Source organism: Leuciscus leuciscus (genome assembly GCF_965113295.1).
Source record: "Leuciscus leuciscus genome assembly, chromosome: 6".
Taxonomy (NCBI): domain Eukaryota; kingdom Metazoa; phylum Chordata; class Actinopteri; order Cypriniformes; family Leuciscidae; genus Leuciscus; species Leuciscus leuciscus.
In genome coordinates, this window is record NC_138730.1 from 25,400,542 (window position 1) to 25,418,311 (window position 17,770).

Consider the following 17,770-nt stretch of genomic DNA (forward strand, 5'->3'; position numbering starts at 1 on the left):
ATAAATTGCTCAATATTCATTATTGTTGTACGCCTACACTCATTTTTCAAAATCTTAAAAATAATGAGATATCGATAGGCTTTCTGGTTGCAACCGTGTCCATTCTTACATCATGGTCCACATTAGAAGCAAATATGGTTAAGGGGGAGGAGGTTGAAACCTGAGCAGACACACTCCCTCCAGATAGCCAGCCAATCAGATCATGCTAGACAGCTCAGAAGGGTATAAAAACAAGTTAGCTCTTCAACAGCATGAGCTTGTGCTCTTCAGAATACTGCGACTGCTAACCGGTCTCTACGACAAGTTAGAATAACCAGACAACCAAAGACAAAACAAGCAAGATGAAGGTACCACTGGCAAATCTGCTATGCATCACAGTCTTGGCAAGCTCCGGGTCAAGCTTCCCGATGGAGAGGAGAGGAGCTGCTGCTGGAAAAGAGAAGAGAGTTCAGTATGCAGCATGGGATGATGTTAATGTGCTTGCACATGGGTTGCTGCAGCTAGGTCAGGGTCTTAAAGAACATGTGGACAAGACCAAAGGCCAGGTGAGAGACATCACCATTAAGATGAAGGTGTTCAACGTCACCGTATCCGAGCTTGGCAAGCTGACTCAACGGCTTCAAGAAGACAGCATGGCGCTGAAAGCAAAAGCCCAGAGTTTGGAAGAAAGTGAGAGGCTGGTCCTAAACGTGTCCACGGATCTGCGGGAGAAGACTAAGGAGCTGCTCAAAGACAGGCAGAAGGACCACGAGAGAATGAATAAGATGGAAGAAAAAGTAGATGGCTTGATGCAAGGAGAGGGTTTGGAAGCTGCCAACGCCAACTACAGTGATGCGCGGATCATTCAGGTATGTGTAAAAACCTTATTTCAGGGCTAAAAGAAAGTGAAGCATTTTGTCTTTGTTTTAGCCATAGGCTTACCACATCTCTGCCTGACATGCATTGTAATGTTTGCTTTGATGTGTATTTGCATATATTTGTAAACTTAAATTAACTAAACAAGAATTAATTGGATTGGTTTAAGTGATTTGAAAAGCCTGCATTTCCATTAGACTACTGACCCGCACACAAGCGCGTAACAGAAAAGTTTGTGGGCGTGCACACACCGCTTCATGGCATGAACTCAGTGTCGTGCTGTACGTGCAAGGTAGCAGTTATCCATGTCCGGACAAAGAAAAATGTCCGAGGCACTGACCTCCTGGAAAGTTTACCTTCGCCCCTTGATTCATGTTTCAGCAATAAACAAGATGTTTAGATCTTCATTGTCTGCGCGAACTTCATTACGATACAGAAGAAACGCTGTGTTGTTTGAAAGGATTATACAGGACCGGTTATACAGGAATTTAATTGTCAACACTGTAACTATCCTTTCGGTCTGCTGAGGTTTGGAAAAGCCCCCGTTTTGAGTTTGATTAAAGACTGATCTCAAACCATTTCTGATTTCAGTGGATGCTGGAGGCGCAAAATAAACGCATTGACGACCTAGTCGAGCGCATCAAGCAACAGCAAGAAAAAATGGATAAACAAAATATTCGAATTCGAACTCTCCAAAACCAGGTAATAAAAAATACTATGATACAAAATATACGTGCAAAATAGTGTGGTTATTAATATTAAATCTAAGACTACAAACTTATTCATGTGATGTGCACTAGATTCAAATGAAAAACGAACGATCTTCTCTCAAACGGAAGGAGGATGAAGTTCATCTGAACGCGAGCTCTGAACAGCGAGATTCCCCTGATGGTAAGTTTTTTTTTTTTTTTTTTTTTTGTATACATTTTTTTTTTATCATATAATTGTGTAAAAAAAAAACAAAAAAAAACAGTGTTTCAGTAAACACACACAAAAAAGTAAGAGTGCTCTAAATGTATATGCTCGCTTATAGAAGTCGTTACAAATTCTCCCATTCACATTTTGACCATCTCTGCCAAAACAGTGTCTAACACACTATATTATAATTGCATCAATACTGAAGTAAAACATACAAGATGAAGTTTTGCCCTTGTCAACGGCATGCTGGGACTTGTTTTGCACATAGTGATGTAATGAACGGCATAATGTTGATTAACATGTCCAAATAGGAGAATTATCTTGAATACACTTAGAAAATGCCTCATGGAAATTAGGCAATATCTCAAACATTTAACCTTGAACATTATAATTATGTTTTTAATTCTGTAGGTGTGTGATGGTAGGAAATGGTACATTTATAAGAAACTCCATTTCAGAGCAATGGCTGCCTCTAAGTAGGTGAAAGGTGAACCTAGCAGAAACACATGGGCCAGAACAGTCATCCAAACCAACACAATAAAGCCTTTAATGGCGAGTTCTGACATCAGTGGGATTCAAAGAATGCTAAAAAAAAAACAGTTTCCCTGGACTCCTTCCAATTGTGTGCAAGTTCATCAGTCTCGGACTGTGTTAAATCAGGGTCACAAGCACGCAGAGATTTGTTACAAATCTGGCCAAGACCAAAGGGAGTGCTTATTTTTTTCAGATTATAGTATATCCTGTACCTTAGATTTCCTGGCTTTAATCCAGTGAAAACTATCAAATACAGAGTGCATATTTTTGGACCGTGAACTTTGTACAGACTTTCCCTGTCGTGTGCAGCACTCCAAAAACACGTCATTTCTCTCAGAAAACAAGTAACCTTTACCCTAGATCTGTCAGAGCCAGACTATCCCCCTCAGACCCCCCTGCCTCCACACAGACAACCCCTTTTATTGTAGTGAATGAGAAGTGTGCCAGACTAGAGAAGACCACTTCACTTAATGCCATATGCTTTGAGCCAAGCCTTACATACACACTATATAGATGCAAAAGCCTCTAAGTGCCATCTGAAATTTTCTTCTAGAATGATCATTTTTATCAAGCTCGTATATTTAAGTTTAGTAATTTCACTTAAATGACAATTAATAGGTAATTTTCATTGCCAATTAAGTGAAATGACTGAACTTAAATATACGAGCTTGATAAAAATGATCTTCATATATATATATATATATGAAGATCATTTTTATCAAGCTTGTATATTGATAAATATATATATATATATATATATATATATATATATATATATATATATATATATATATATATTAGTCATTTAAAGTACAACATCCAATTTTATCAGGATAGACAGCACCAAACTTTTTTGGGGGGTATCTGACTCCTCTCACGTATAGCGCCTTGAGGGCCTTTGCAGTTGCTTCTCAAATAGCAGCAGCAGCCTCTGCATTCCCGGATCACTCGCTGTCCATGCATTGTGATGTCAGAAGAGGGGTGCTGTGCACGTGAAGAACGCATGAAGGGCTGGACTAAAGGGGGGCAGGGAAGAGGGAATGCTTGTAGAGGTCTGAAGCAATTGAGGGAAGTCTCTGCTTGGGAACTGGGGGAAAGGTCATGTTTACACCCTCAATTGTTCCAGCCAGGTCAGAATTCTCTTGTGAAACTGCCTTTGTTTGGCAGATGTTTGTAAAGTGAGCCACATAGCGCACCTTTAAGCGTCAGTGTCTGAGAAATATATGCCAATGCGTATAGCATTGAACGCTCTTTTGTACCAATACGACATTTTTGGACTATTGCCCTGGAGTTCAAAACAAACTCCATGTTGTCTTCTGTGTGCTTGGGTTGACACGTTCAAGGTTCAGTGTTTGAGATAAGGGTTTAGTTCACTATTAAACAATGTGATAAACACTTATCCTGTACTTGTGAGCAATATCCATCGTGTGCCAACTTTAAAATCCCTGTTTGGATACAGGCTTGGATAAAGGTCATTTGTAGACATGTGAATATATTTGTGTTTTTTTTGTGTCTTTCAGCTATGGCTTCTGACTGTCATGAGCTGTTCCTGAGGGGTGAGACCTCAAGCGGGCTGTACACCATCCAACCCACTGACTCCCAGCCTTTTGAGGTCTTCTGCGAAATGACACCCGGTAGGTTGTACTTTTATGTGTTTTGAGCCTCTAAGGCTTCTTTGTTGGTAAAGCACGTTGCATATTGCTTCCCCATCCCCCCCCAAAATATCACTCAGGAGAACAGCTTTTAATCCTTTTGTTTTGTGCTTGAATCCACAGAAGGAGGATGGACAGTCATCCAGAGACGACAGGATGGATCTGTAGACTTCGATCAACTATGGCAGGCATATCAAGCTGGCTTTGGGAGCCTGAATGGTAAGAATCCAATGGGAACCAACTCTGTTTTTCATGTGAGCAACAGGCTCTGAGCAAACAGCCACTTCTGTCAGTAGACTTTGATTAAGGCAAAGTGATTACCTACTAATAATGGATGTAGAGTGGCAGATTAAGGATAGAGGATCAGATCAATCCTGGCTGGAGAGGAAACATTGTCAAATCCTGTATCCCTAATGCCTTTAAATGATTTAACCGCAGAGTGACTAAATCTCCTGGCCTATTCCTAGACCAGTCTCTTAAATATCCTTCTTAAATGTCGCTTTCAGGTGAGTTCTGGCTCGGCCTGGAGAAGATTCATTCTGTGTCCAAAGGCGGCAACTACATCCTCAAAGTGCAGTTCTCTGATTGGCGGGATGAGATTCAGAGCATCAACTACCCTTTCCATCTGAACGGTGAGGAGAACAACTATTCCCTTCGCATTCTGGAAAGGCGCGCTGGGAACCTGGAGAGCTCTCTGTCCACCGAAACATCCGGAGTGCCCTTCTCCACCCGCGACAAAGACAATGACCAGAAAAATGACCTCAACTGTGCCAAACAGCTATCAGGTAACATCATGATGCCGTTGGCCATAAATTTAATCTTTCTATGTGGGTTATGTTGTCATTTTAATAGGTTTCCTTTTTGGCTTTCCAGGTGGTTGGTGGTTTAGCAACTGTGGTCGCTCTAACCTAAACGGCAGGTATTTTGTTACTCCTGCGCCAAAGCAAAGGCACCAGAGAAAACAAGGAGTGTTCTGGAAAACCTGGCGTGGCCGCTACTACCCGCTGAAAACCACCACCATGATGATTGCGCCCGCCGAGATCGAGAACAAGTCATAGAGGATGTCCGCTGTCTAAATCAATCACACACAAGACCTTAACCAATGACGTGGGAGGAGAAACCACCATTCGTAACCTGCCACATACTGGTGCTGAAAAGGTCTAAAGCACTTTTAGGAGTGTCTTCCGATTGTTTGTTATAACAGACAATGTCTGAATCATGTATGTGGTGGACACTCAAATCCCAGTCTGTGCAAAAATAGGCTCTTTTATTTAATCAGAATGGAAAGAACTAAATGCGCCTGGAACTCTGCAAGCAGCAGCATGTGTTATATGGTGCAGGCCACTGTAAGGATCTGCGACATGTTTAGACAAATCTGGCAGGGTGACGTCAAAAGACCTGATGGTTAGGCACCATTGCGAGTGCTTCCCATAACTAAAAGGCTTGGGGAAGAAATTAAATAACCGTACCACTAAAATACGGACCAAATAAGCTACATAAGCTTGAGCCAGTACTTTTGAGAACGCTTATTGTAAAGGCACTATTTATCTTAAGGCATTATCCACAGACAAAGACATGCATTAGTAGATCTGCAGAACATTGAAAGATTTGTTGCCCGTCAAGTCATTTCAAGTATCCAAACATGGAAGTTATTTTCTGGTACACACGCTGTCTTTCAAAAGCTTAAATGATCTGAGACTACTTGTGTATTTTCCTGTTTTGAAATCAAATGAGGAGTTCCTGTGGAGATTTATTTTCTCAGTCACATTGACTGCCTTTAAATGTCTAGAGTTGTCACTTCTCTGTAAATAAGAGAAATGTACATTTTCTTCATAGCATTACAGCTGTATTCTTGCCAACTTCAAAACGGTCATGCTCTGATTTCCATAATATTTAAGTGTTGTACAAAAAATCATTATGTATTTCTTTATCTTTTTGCTTATAATTTATGTTACTTTTTGTTACTGTTTTTATGAAAAAATGTTTGGTCTTGAAGAGACCAATAAAAATTGATTTTATTTAAAAAACAAACCAACTCCGTGTCACTGAAGTTCTTGCACTACACACAAACAGTATGAAGTATGAAGTGCTAAGCAGATGTACGCAGCTCTTATCAGACCCGAGGGTTGAGTTTATCTACACGGCAGGTGATGCTGGAATGTGGCGGTGCTCGAGCTTGCACAGTGCCCCAGAGACAAGAAACATGGCAACAAATATAATTGAGCAGATGGCTGCAAATATACCTGTAAGACATCCGTACAGTTGAAATGCTGTGATTTCTGTTAAACCAAAAATAAACTTTTATCATAGAAAAAAAAGTTAAAAATACTATGTCCTTGAATGTTCCTAGGAGTGTTGCCATATGGTCTTAAACACACGTGAACCTTACTTAGCGGAAATCAGCTTATTCTTCTGACTTGCCTATAAGTAACTAAGTTGTGTTGGCTTCTGAGTGTCACACTCAATGTTTCACACCTGAAAGAAGTCGTCACTAATGTGCTTTCAGTTACTTCTAGATGAGTTTACTGTATTTAACACTCAAGTGCTTTACGGTTTAGGAAAAGAACAACTGTCTTATCACCTTTGAAATAAAGTTATCTTTTTAGCTGTGATAAATAGAAACATTGTAATGTGCTACATTTGAAATCCTGGTTTATAATATATAAGATGCTGTTGACCTTCAAAGGTTTAAAGGCAACAAGATGCACTTCATATTGACAAAAGCTTATGAATTGCCATGGGTCAAGTGGAACTGAGTGATATTATAAGAAAAGGACACGGCACATAGTTATAAGTACAGTATACATGGAGCTATTAAGAGCATTACAGAACCAACAGAAAATGAGGCCATTGCACAAACATAAAGACATGTTTCGTCATATAACAGCCATTATGTTTAGCCATTATGATTTTTAAAGCGTCATTCAACAGTCATCCTGCCTAATGTATTGTTAGGCCTACTTTGTTTAGAGCCACTGAAGCAGAACAGTACCAAAGAACAAATATTATTCCGTTATATAACATTTGATTGTCATTAATCATGATGAGGACCCCTCAGTATCCCATTTTAGTTGTTTTATAATTGTATTTAATTTTAACCTATCTGTTTGCATTTCACTAAAATACTTTTTGCAACCCCCATTAGTTTGCAAAAACTAATACATTGCAAATACATTTATTAATTTTTAACTAATAAGAAAAGTAGATTTGTTTTAATGGTTAAAGCTTGACAGAATTTCCATTTTCGGGTGAGCTCTCCCTTTAAGGAGAAAAATGCATAGATGACCTGTGTAATATAATGTTTGCACAATGCTGTCTGTGTGACAGGTTACCTGCTTCAACAGGACTCATGAAGGTAAATCAGTCTGAAGCGTGAGGGAGGTGAGCGGCGTGTCAACATGGAATGTGGCATTTCATTAACAAGACGAGAGGCTTTTTGACAAGCTTACAGCAGGGCTGTTTGAGAGGAGGCACAAGTAAGGCCTTAAAAGCACAAATCTGCACATGTGTCGACAAAGTGAGGTTGTAAAAAAATCTCAACCTCAGGCAGCAAAAACTGGCGAGAACCGGAGAAACTGGTGAGACCTTGTTAAGCAGCGCCACCTGGTGCAAGCGACAAAAACGTCATTTCGATTGAGACCTCGCAATAAAAATATCTTTATTGAATGTATTGGTAACACTAAAACGTTCCATTAGTTAGCATCGTTTAATGCATTAACTAACAATTACCAAATTACATAAATCAGGGTTGACTTGAAAATTTGAACTAAATAATAAAATATTTAGTTTGACCTCCAGTTTTACAATCAGCATTTTCCCAGCGTTAAGTACATCCTTTCACTTACCCTTTGTTAAAAATCAAAAAACATTTATTTTCGTTAGGAGCTTTATAATATAGACTATTCTTAATGTGTAGCTAATAATACCATGCTGTCCTTTTCACTCAGGGCCAGATGATGGCAGTGTTGAGTAATTTAACAATTTTTGAAGGCAAGTCCCCTCTTCAGATTTATTATATACCATTAAGGATATTAGCGGGCCCTGTTCCAGTGTCTGAGGATGTAGTACATCATCTTCATTATCTGACTCAACACTGCTTGCTTGATCATTTTTCTTATCGTATCATTGATTAATGGATCCAGGATTTCCATTGGGAAGTAAGCAAGTGATTTAAAATGTTATCTTCCTCTTGTATGACTGAAAATTAAATACTAGCTTTGTTATATACTAATTGTTTCAGAGAGAAAAATGCTATCAAATTAAGTGAATCCTGACAACAGTACCTCTTGTTCATCATCTTTTATTATAAACCCAGTATTTAATACATTCATCTAACCATGATATTCCACGAGAAAGGTTTAAAAAAGCAGACCTCAAATGTTCCAATGTCTAGTACAAAAGGTTTAGCCATTTGGAATGAGAACAAATACTGTGGAATAAAAGTAGTGAATCCAGTTCCTAATTTGGAATGTTCAAGGCTCACAATGTTATACTTCAATTTCCATTTACAATACTATAATCCAAAGAAAACAAGACATGCTCCAGTTGGTCTGGCTCTACAAACAGTCAAATATTTGATGAGAAAATGAAACAATAATACAGAGATGAACTATTTAAAACACATTACAGATTGTATGTAAGACAGTTAAGTGTATTATAAAACCACATTCATCTCCTCACATCAACTGAGGAAGTCGAATGTTTAGAATGTCGAAAGCAGAAATGACTCAAAAATGCTGCTGAAATGATAGATAACCCCTTCCTTTTTGAGCATGTCAAGAATGTGCTCTAAATTTCCAGCCTAAAAACACAATAGCAAAGATATTACTGGGAAAATAAGCTCTTAAATTAACAAAATGGACCACATAACTCCAGTAAAGGTTCACCATATTGAAACTCTCACTGTTTTAACTTTGCATCTTTCAACTGTAACAGCAAAAAATTCTCCTTCACATGCTCAACTGACAAGAAAAAGCCTTTTTCAGAGTGGTTTTAAACCCCGGAGCATGTTCTATATTCAATAAATGAATCAGACTCACGTAACGCTCTTTCTCGTCCATACTTAATATCAAATTTCCTCACAAGAAGGCTTGATTAGAAAAGAAGAAAATTCATTATTTGGGATTATGTAAATGTAACTTTACAATAACCCCCGTCACAATTGCATTTAAGATCAGCGTTTTGAACAAATAAAAAATAAAATAAAATGTACATTAACCTAAACCTACAATTAAGCAAATACTAAATATGATCATAGTTCAATTAAATGACTGTCAAATAAATGAACCATATAAAATACAAGAAATATCAACACATATAACACTTAACATATTTTGTTGGGCTCTCGTTTTAAATGAACCAAACATACTGTTTATAAAAAGAACATTGATATATTTAAAAAATAAGTGATATGTTTCATATGGGTCACTTTCATGTTTTGGGTCTTTTGTTTACAAGGAAGTATCAACTTCCCTTTAGCTTCTAATTCAGACTCATAGCCTGCGATTGGTCGATTCAGTAATCTTGACCGTCATCCTGATAACCCTGGTAGCCCTCGTCTTGGTAATCCGTGTAGCCAACAGCATCAGCTCCTTCTCCAGTTGCATCGGGTGCACTTTTGGGGCAGTATTTGGCATCGTAGATCTGACGGCCAAGCCCAAAATTTTGCCCGCTTTGGTTTGCGCCTTGAGTGTAGCCCATTTGTAGAGACATTGTGGAGTTGTCGCATTTGTCGGTGCCAATTTTCTGGTCGTAGATGGCACGGCGGGTCCCTGGAGCTGTCATACCAGACTACAAGGAACAGATCAGATTCAGAACCATTTTATATTTTATTATATTTTTATTTTCAGTTTTCATTTTAACTTTAGTTTAAAGTGCCCCTATTATGCCATTTTAAAGGTTTCTCATTTTGTTTTGGAGATCTCCTACAATAGGTTTATATGCATCAAAGGTAAAAAATGGAAATAAAACTTTAATTTTCTCATACTTTACATGGGACATCACCTAATTTTTCAAAGAGTCTGAAAACCCAACCCCTCCTTTCCGTGAGCCTAGCCTGCTTGAGGCATAAATTGCTTGGCTTCATTGCTGTCGTTAGTTGTTGCCAACCATCTCCGAAACCGGTAATCTTCGAGCTATTGAGAGTTAAATTTGCATTTATTTTGCTCGAATTTTCCCGCTCTCTTCTTCCAAGCGACTCACCCTCACTGACTCATCTCTGGAGAAGCGTGCACTGTGACGCACTACGTAAAAAAACTTCCAAAGACCTGGGGCCGGTTGCATAAACTGCTTAGACCAGTCTTAAGTTAGTGCTAACTTTTTAAAGTCAGTTACATAAAAAGGTAGATCGGTCTAATTTGAATCAGAAAAGTAAGACCGATTACCTCTTGACTAATTTCTAGTTGGCCAAATTAGTTCTTAAGACAGTGGCTAAGTTTATGCAACTGGCGCAACACAGCCTAAAAGCATATATTTTTCAATCAGATGTAAGACCTTGTCTTAAAGGAGACATATCATGCTTTTAAATTGTTCCTTTTTACATATAAATCATACATTTGTAGTCTATATAAAGCGGAACTGCAATGCTTGGGTCTGAATTCCTCATTATTATAGCTCCACAGGCCCCTTTTTTACCCCTTTTCTAATGTGCTTCTGAAAGCAACTCGTTTTGGTGCGGTCTCTTTAAATAATATTGAGACACTTCATACCCCGCCCCCTCTCCAGGTTGTAGCGGTGACACTCGGTTCAACTCCACCCCGTTCGGCCATTTTTGTAGTCTGGTAGCAGAGATAGGATTATCTAGCGCACAGAAACTTTTATACACACGTTATTAACAAAATGTCAACAACGGAAGACTTGTCCAGCCAGCCTTACATGTTCGAGCCAGAGCCGGAGCGAGATGAAAATGAAGACGACGAACCTGCAGAACAACGTCTTCATATGGATGTATCGCAATGGTGTGTACTGTATTTACACATGAAACTTTGGTCTTCCGACCTTTTACCACCGTGTCGATTTATTTTGATTAATATGTCCGAGGGAGAGAGAGCAAGACAGCGTCTAGTTTGGAGACGGTGATGTCTTGTTTACACTTTCGCCTGGCTCTGAAGAGAGAGAGTGAGCGCGCGCGCGACCGGGTCTCTCTCTCTGCTCGTTCTTTCAGTTAAACATGCGTCTTGTCACAAGCGCGGCAGTTCATCTAAATTAGACGGTGTAATGAAGCGTGTGGGTTACTACATCCAACAACCGAACATTTTAACTTACCCTCTCGTAACTTCTGCATCCTTTAGCTTGGACTACAAAATTGCAGCGAGAAATAACAATGGCGGATTGCTCGAAGTGTTGGGCCGGAAGTCAATGTCCTTATTTGGCAGTTCCGCTGCAAATACTGTGACGTGATAGTTCAAAAAACGTCATAGATAACAGAAAAATCTGAACCGGTTGAAAAATATGACCAAAACAGAATATAAAGATATCAACGAAGCACCTGAAGAGAATAATTTCATCTTTTCTGTACTTCTAAACACTCCAAATATACAACAAAATGCATTTAAGGGCTAAAAAAGTGCATTTAGCATGATATGTCCCCTTTAAAATGTAATGCCTAGCAGAAAAAAAAAACCAATATTTAAGACTTTTTAAATGGACTTAGAATCAGGAGATAATAATTTCAGACTTAAAGGGATAGTTCACTTTGAAATACATTTTTGGTATGTTTTAGCTTACCTCAAGGGCATCCAAGATGTAGGTGTCTTTTTTTCCGCAGTAGTTTCAATTTTGATATTTTTAGGTCAAACCGTTCTTGTCTGTCAGTCATATAATGCAGGTCGATGGTCACTGTCTCAAAGAGCATGCACAGAGTCCAAATTAAAACAATTCCCCATCGTCCAAATTAAACAATTCCCCATCGTAAGTACACATTGATGGCCTAAGACACGAAACGAGCGGTTTGTGTGAGAAAACGAACAGTATTTATATCGTTTTTACCACTTATACACAGCCATGTCCAAGTGACCTGATCTGACGTGTACGCAGACTGGTGCATAGATATATACACTAGATGTCGCCTTAAAGACATTCGTTCCAATGAACTGCCGTAGACAAGGCGACATCTAGTGTGTATATATCTATGCACCAGTCTGCGTACACGTCAGATCAGATCACTTCGACATGGCTGTGTATAAGCGGTAAAAACGATATAAATACTGTTCGTTTTCTCACACAAACCGCTCGTTTCGTGTCTTAGGCCATCAATGTGTACTTACGATGGGGAATTGTTTAATTTGGACGACGGGGAATTGTTTTAATTTGGACTCTGTGCATGCTCTTTGAGATAATGACCATAGACCTGCATTATATGACTGACAGACAAGAACGGTTTGACCTAAAAATATCAAAATTGAAACTACTGCGGAAAAAAAGACACCTACATCTTGGATGCCCTTGAGGTAAGCTAAAACATACCAAAAATTAATTTCAAAGTGAACTATCCCTTTAAGACTTTTTAATGTCCTGCAAGAACCCCGTTTTAGGAGACAATAACTGTATTTGTGGTGCACTTTGATCTTTAAAACTTTGCAGACCTTTTACAATCACAAACAGCTATATTACACACTGCATGAGAGGTAATATTCAAAAAAAGCACAATAGGGGCACTAAGTATTAGTAATTTTATGTTTTTGCCATTTTTATTAGTTTTAGTTTAATTTCTATTTAGCTTTATTTTCATTTCAGTTTAAGTCATTCTAGTCCTTCAAACTAAGTAAAAACATTCAGTTATTTTGTCAAAACATTTTAATTTTTGTTTTTGTAAATATGGTTTTGTATATTTATTTATTTATTATATACATTATTATTATTTTGTTTAAGCGTTATTTCAAGTAGCCAAAAACTTTTAACAGTTTTAGTTAACAATAACAACACTGATCAGAATGAAAATTAGCAATATCATGGGAGGTGGTACTCACTTGGCTAGCACCCTTGTTAGTGCCCATCTGAAGACTGATGGTTGAATGGTCCATTGGTGGTAGAATATGTGACTTGGGATCATACAGGTGTCTTCTGGTACCGTAGGCATTCATTCCAGCTTGACTTGCACATTTATTTGTTCCCATCTATAAAGAGACACGCACACAAGCTACATACATGAGCTATTTTCATGCCACTTTCCAGATAAAGCCATATTAGTTTTGGATTACAGATTGTGAATAAATTATATTCAGATAGTTTAAGAGAATGACAGAAACTTGTACAAAGTTCAGCCATACCTGTAGTCCAATGACACATTGCCCAGCTTTCATTTTCTCTTCATCGAAAGCCCTCTCCTGTCTCTCTGCATACTTCACTCCAATGTCTACACTTGAATGGATGCCCTTGGTTTTAGCCTGTAAACAGTGAGAATCTATAATTACAGACTGAAATAAAATCAGTTAGGCTGTTCTCCTGTGAAATTATATCATTAAACGGGGCCTACCATGCCAGCAAGAGCCAGAAGTGTGGTCTGAACCTGTGTCATGTTTCCATTCTCAAACAGATCATTGGCCTCAAAAGTATCGTGAGGTTTGAGTCCATAGGTGGTGATTGCTTTAATGAAGTTGGTCAGGTTCTCTAGCTGCAACAAAATTAAACCGCTGAATGAGAACAGACGAAACCTAACCTTCATGCTGGACGTTCATTTCAACTACAAAAGATAATCTTATCCGGAATATAAAGGGTTAGTTCACCCAAAAATAAATTCTGTCAGTAATCACTCACCCTCATGTTGTTCCAACCCCGTAAGACTTTCGTTCATTTTCGGAACACAAATTAAGATATTTGATGAAATCTGAGAGCTGGCTCACTTCTGCAGCACTTCTGGGTTGTACATCAGAACGTAGGCTCACTATTGGCCAGCATCACACACATGACCAGCGTCGGTCAATAGTGAGCCAACGTTCTGACGTACAACCCAGAAGCGCTGCACTGTTACACTCTGTGAATTCATTCAGGCCCACACAGAAGAAAATGAATAGTTGAATAAAGTCATTATTTTTGTTTTGTTTTTGCGCACAAAAAGTATGATTTTTGAAAGTACGTCGTTTGATAAACTTAAGGTTGAGCCACTGTAGTCACTTGGACTATTTTAACTATGTCTTTACTAACTTTTCTGGAACGGCAGATATCAATTACCTTGCAGGAGGAGTGAGCCAGCACTCGGATTTCATAAAAAATATCTTAATTTGTTTTCCGAAGATGACCGAAAATCTTACGGGGTTGGAACAACATGAGGGTGAGTAATTCCTGACAGAATTTTCATTTTTGGGTGAACGAACCCTTTAAGTGAACACATTAGACAACTATGTTCTCAGAAAGAAAAAAAGAAAAAAAAAGTTCAATGTCAGAACATTTTATCTCCAGCTTTCCTAAAACATTTGGGAATAAACATTTTAGAGGAGCGTAAAACGTCAGCTCACCTGATGCCAGTTTTGGGACGATTGGTTAATCTTCTTCACAGACCCTGGCTGAAGTTTGTTTACAAGCCTTTAAGGAAAGATCAAGACCGCACGGTTATGCAAAGTTATATTGTAAAATAGTCTTTGAAAAGAATTAATGGGAGTTACATAAACATACATAAATGCAAACTTACTCGCAAAGTATAACACCATTTTTCAACCCTTTCTGGAAGTCATCTCCAATTGACCGCCCAGTGATGCCCTCAATCCAAACTCGTAATTCTTCTTCTTTTTGGGGGTCATACTTCTGTGCAATCTAGAGGAAAGATGAATGTGACATCGGTCAATAATCATACTATAATCAGGCTATATGCTCATTATTTCAATAAGATCTACATGATCACCCAATGCCCTACATTGCATAAATGTGACCCTGGATCACAAAACCAGTCTTATGTTGCACGGGTATATTTGTGGCAATACCCAACAAAACATTGTATGGGTCAAAATTATAGATTTTTCTTTTATGACAAAAATCATTAGGATATTAAGTAAAGATCATGTTCCATGAAGATATTTTGTAAATTTCCCACCTTAAATATATAAAACATTTATTTTTGTGAATGGATGCAGCACTATCGCCAATAGAAATGGACAACTTTAAGTTCGATTTTTCTGTACCCTCAGATTCCAGATTTTCAAATAGTTGTATCTCGGCCAGATATTGTCCTATCCTAACAAACCATACATCAATGGAAAGATTATGTATTCAGCTTTCAGATGATGTATAAATCTCAATTAAAAAAAATGTACCCATAAGACTGGTTTTGTGGTCCAGGGTCACAAATAAACAATATGTAGGTGAGTCAGTTAATCGCATGCATGTCTTAATATATAATCATATACCTAAATATAGGAAATTAAAATACTTTTCTAATCACCATAAATCTGGCTGTCAGGGTAATGTCAGGGCTGCTAACCGATACTAAGTGTTCTACAAACACATCAACACCTTTGAGGAGGAGGAATGTGAACTAACGGCACCGGGTTTGTAGGTTTTTTTTTTTTTTTTTTTTTTTTTTGCACAAGCTGTGCGTTTTCTTTCAGGCCAGATCACAATGACATATTTGAGGACTGGAGGCAACGCCCCAAGAGCTTCTTGAGAACTTTCTTTATCGTTTCCGTGACTTCTTTTGCGTTTTACTTACTTTCACTTTACAGCTACTTGCCAGTAAATAATATAATTCAATATGCATTACATGGAGCACAACTGTTATTTAACTTTGTATCGTTACACGTGTTACATGTTAACACACCAGGAAGTTTGTGAAACATTTGTTAAAACACTTTGGATTCATCAGAATGAGACAGAGAGACTTCCGTTACATATGATACAATATGCCAAACAAAATATGTCTGTGATTTAACGAAGGTTTTGAAATAGTTTATAAAGTATTCCACGTAATTTACCTTGCTCTTCACTTCCGCTGAAAACCCGTATGCTGGGCCTCTGTTGAACTGCGAAGACATTGTCAGCAACAAGAGCAGAATAAGTTTCAAAACAGATTGCCGAGAACTGAAAGAAAGACTTCTGTAAAGTTTGGTAGTTTTGTCTTCTTTTCCTATTTTAGCGTATGCATATCCAGAACTTCCCCTTGTTTACCTCGCAACCAATGAGAACACGCGCTCAATGCTGGCCACGCCTCTTTCCCCCCCTTCTTGGCCGTGATTGATATCAAAAACTCCATATATGGCACTAAAGTACCAAATTCCTTTATAATGGGAGTATCCGTGTCCATCCTGGTATTCCAGACTCGCGGTAGCTGAGGATTGAGTCACCTCTGGGAATACGGCAGGCTACTGAATGATGTCACTAACACTCATGAAATATCTCTGTAATGCTGAGGAAGCAAAGCAAGATAGGATGTCAAGGCAAATTAGTCATACATGTAATCAGTCACATGATTTTGAACAGGTAGCCTACTGAGGAACACTCTAATCCAGTGAAAAAAATTAAGGCCTGGTTTCACAGACAATGCTTAGATTAAGCCAGGATTAGGCCTTAGTTAAAATAGGACATTTCAGTAGCTTTTTTAAACATCCCTTAGAAAAAACATTATGGTGTGCATCTTGAGACAAAATAATGGCAGTGACATATTTTAAGATATGCCAGTGCAAGTTGCTTTCATTTGAAACAGCTCAAACATGCAAATATAGTCTGGGACTATATTAAGCCTTGTCTGTGAAATAAATATACTAATTTCCGCTGAGTAAAATAATGAAATGTGTAGGCACAATTTTTCTAAGAAAGAGACATAGATAGTGATCATGATAATTGTGGTGACTAAAGGCCTGTTTACACTAAGAATTACAACTATAATGGTAACTATACCAATAATTATTTTGGCGTCCACACCAAGGGCTGATAATGTATGCCGCCTTAAATGCTCAAGCTCTTTAAAGTTGGGTGGTTTCTGTTTAGCTGTAAATGTTTTTTCTGTTTCGAATGGAAAAAAAGGTAACACTATTTTACAGTGACCTTGTTACATTGTTACATGTACTTACCATAGTTATGAGCAAATGATCCATGCATAATTACATGCAATTAACCCTAAACCAAAACCTAATCCTACCCTAACCCTATAGTAAATACATGTTGTTAATTATTATTACTCAGTACTTAAATATATATTTACACTGTAACAATGACACCTTAAAATAAAGTGTAACCGAAAAAAAATCTATTTGAATGTTAGAATGATTATTATAGTTAGCCTATGCCTTTGATGTAAACTTCGGTGTATAAGGGGCAATTCACACAGAATGCGTTTTTGCATTTAAAAATGAAATGGAATGAAATTAAAAAAGGCAAAAGTCAAGAAACAATTTTTTTTTTAAATTGAACAACTTTTAACTTGAGCATTTTTACAATGCTGTTTCCACGAGATGCTGCAAAAGTTGCAAGCGACGGTCAAACACTTTAAACTACTTTAGCACATTTACATAGAAAAACAAAGGAAACAACAGCAGAGTAGATTCAAAAATGTTTAGAATATGGCATTCTAAAAATGCAGCACTCAAGGTTAAATAAGCTCAACTTTAAAAACATGTTTTATGTTTTTCCCCCAGTCCACTGTGCGCGTTGTGTGAATGCCCCCTTCTGCCTAATTACTAAAGAACATATTTTTTTTAAATGTCTCTTTTTTTGTCCATACAATGAAACTAAATGGGGAACCACTTTGACAAAAATATGCTAAAACATTCTTCAAAATCTGCTGTTGGGTCCAACAGAAGAAAGTAAAGCATACAGGTTTGGAACAGCATGTGGGTGTTAATGAAAGGTGAACTGTCCCTTTAAGACTAGGTTGTTTTCGTGTACAT

General features: G+C 38.0%; 2 protein-coding genes across 2 annotated transcripts; one reads left to right on the plus strand and one right to left on the minus strand.

Moving 5' to 3' along the window:
* Positions 1 to 240: 240 nt before the first annotated feature.
* On the plus strand, positions 241 to 5,990 carry angptl4 (angiopoietin-like 4). Its single transcript, XM_082172203.1, has 7 exons — positions 241 to 848; positions 1,447 to 1,557; positions 1,656 to 1,746; positions 3,828 to 3,941; positions 4,083 to 4,178; positions 4,466 to 4,744; positions 4,833 to 5,990. Exons 1-7 carry the CDS (start codon positions 342 to 344, stop codon positions 5,015 to 5,017), a joined length of 1,383 nt encoding a protein of 460 aa, XP_082028329.1. The 5' UTR covers positions 241 to 341; the 3' UTR covers positions 5,018 to 5,990.
* Positions 5,991 to 8,243: 2,253 nt separating this feature from the next.
* Positions 8,244 to 16,042, minus strand: cnn2 (calponin 2). The gene is made up of 7 exons (XM_082172536.1): positions 15,860 to 16,042; positions 14,584 to 14,705; positions 14,411 to 14,477; positions 13,432 to 13,569; positions 13,226 to 13,342; positions 12,926 to 13,072; positions 8,244 to 9,749 (listed from the first exon to the last, which is right to left on the minus strand). Exons 1-7 carry the CDS (start codon positions 15,917 to 15,919, stop codon positions 9,474 to 9,476), a joined length of 927 nt encoding a protein of 308 aa, XP_082028662.1. The 5' UTR covers positions 15,920 to 16,042; the 3' UTR covers positions 8,244 to 9,473.
* Between the last annotated feature and the right edge of the window lie 1,728 nt (positions 16,043 to 17,770).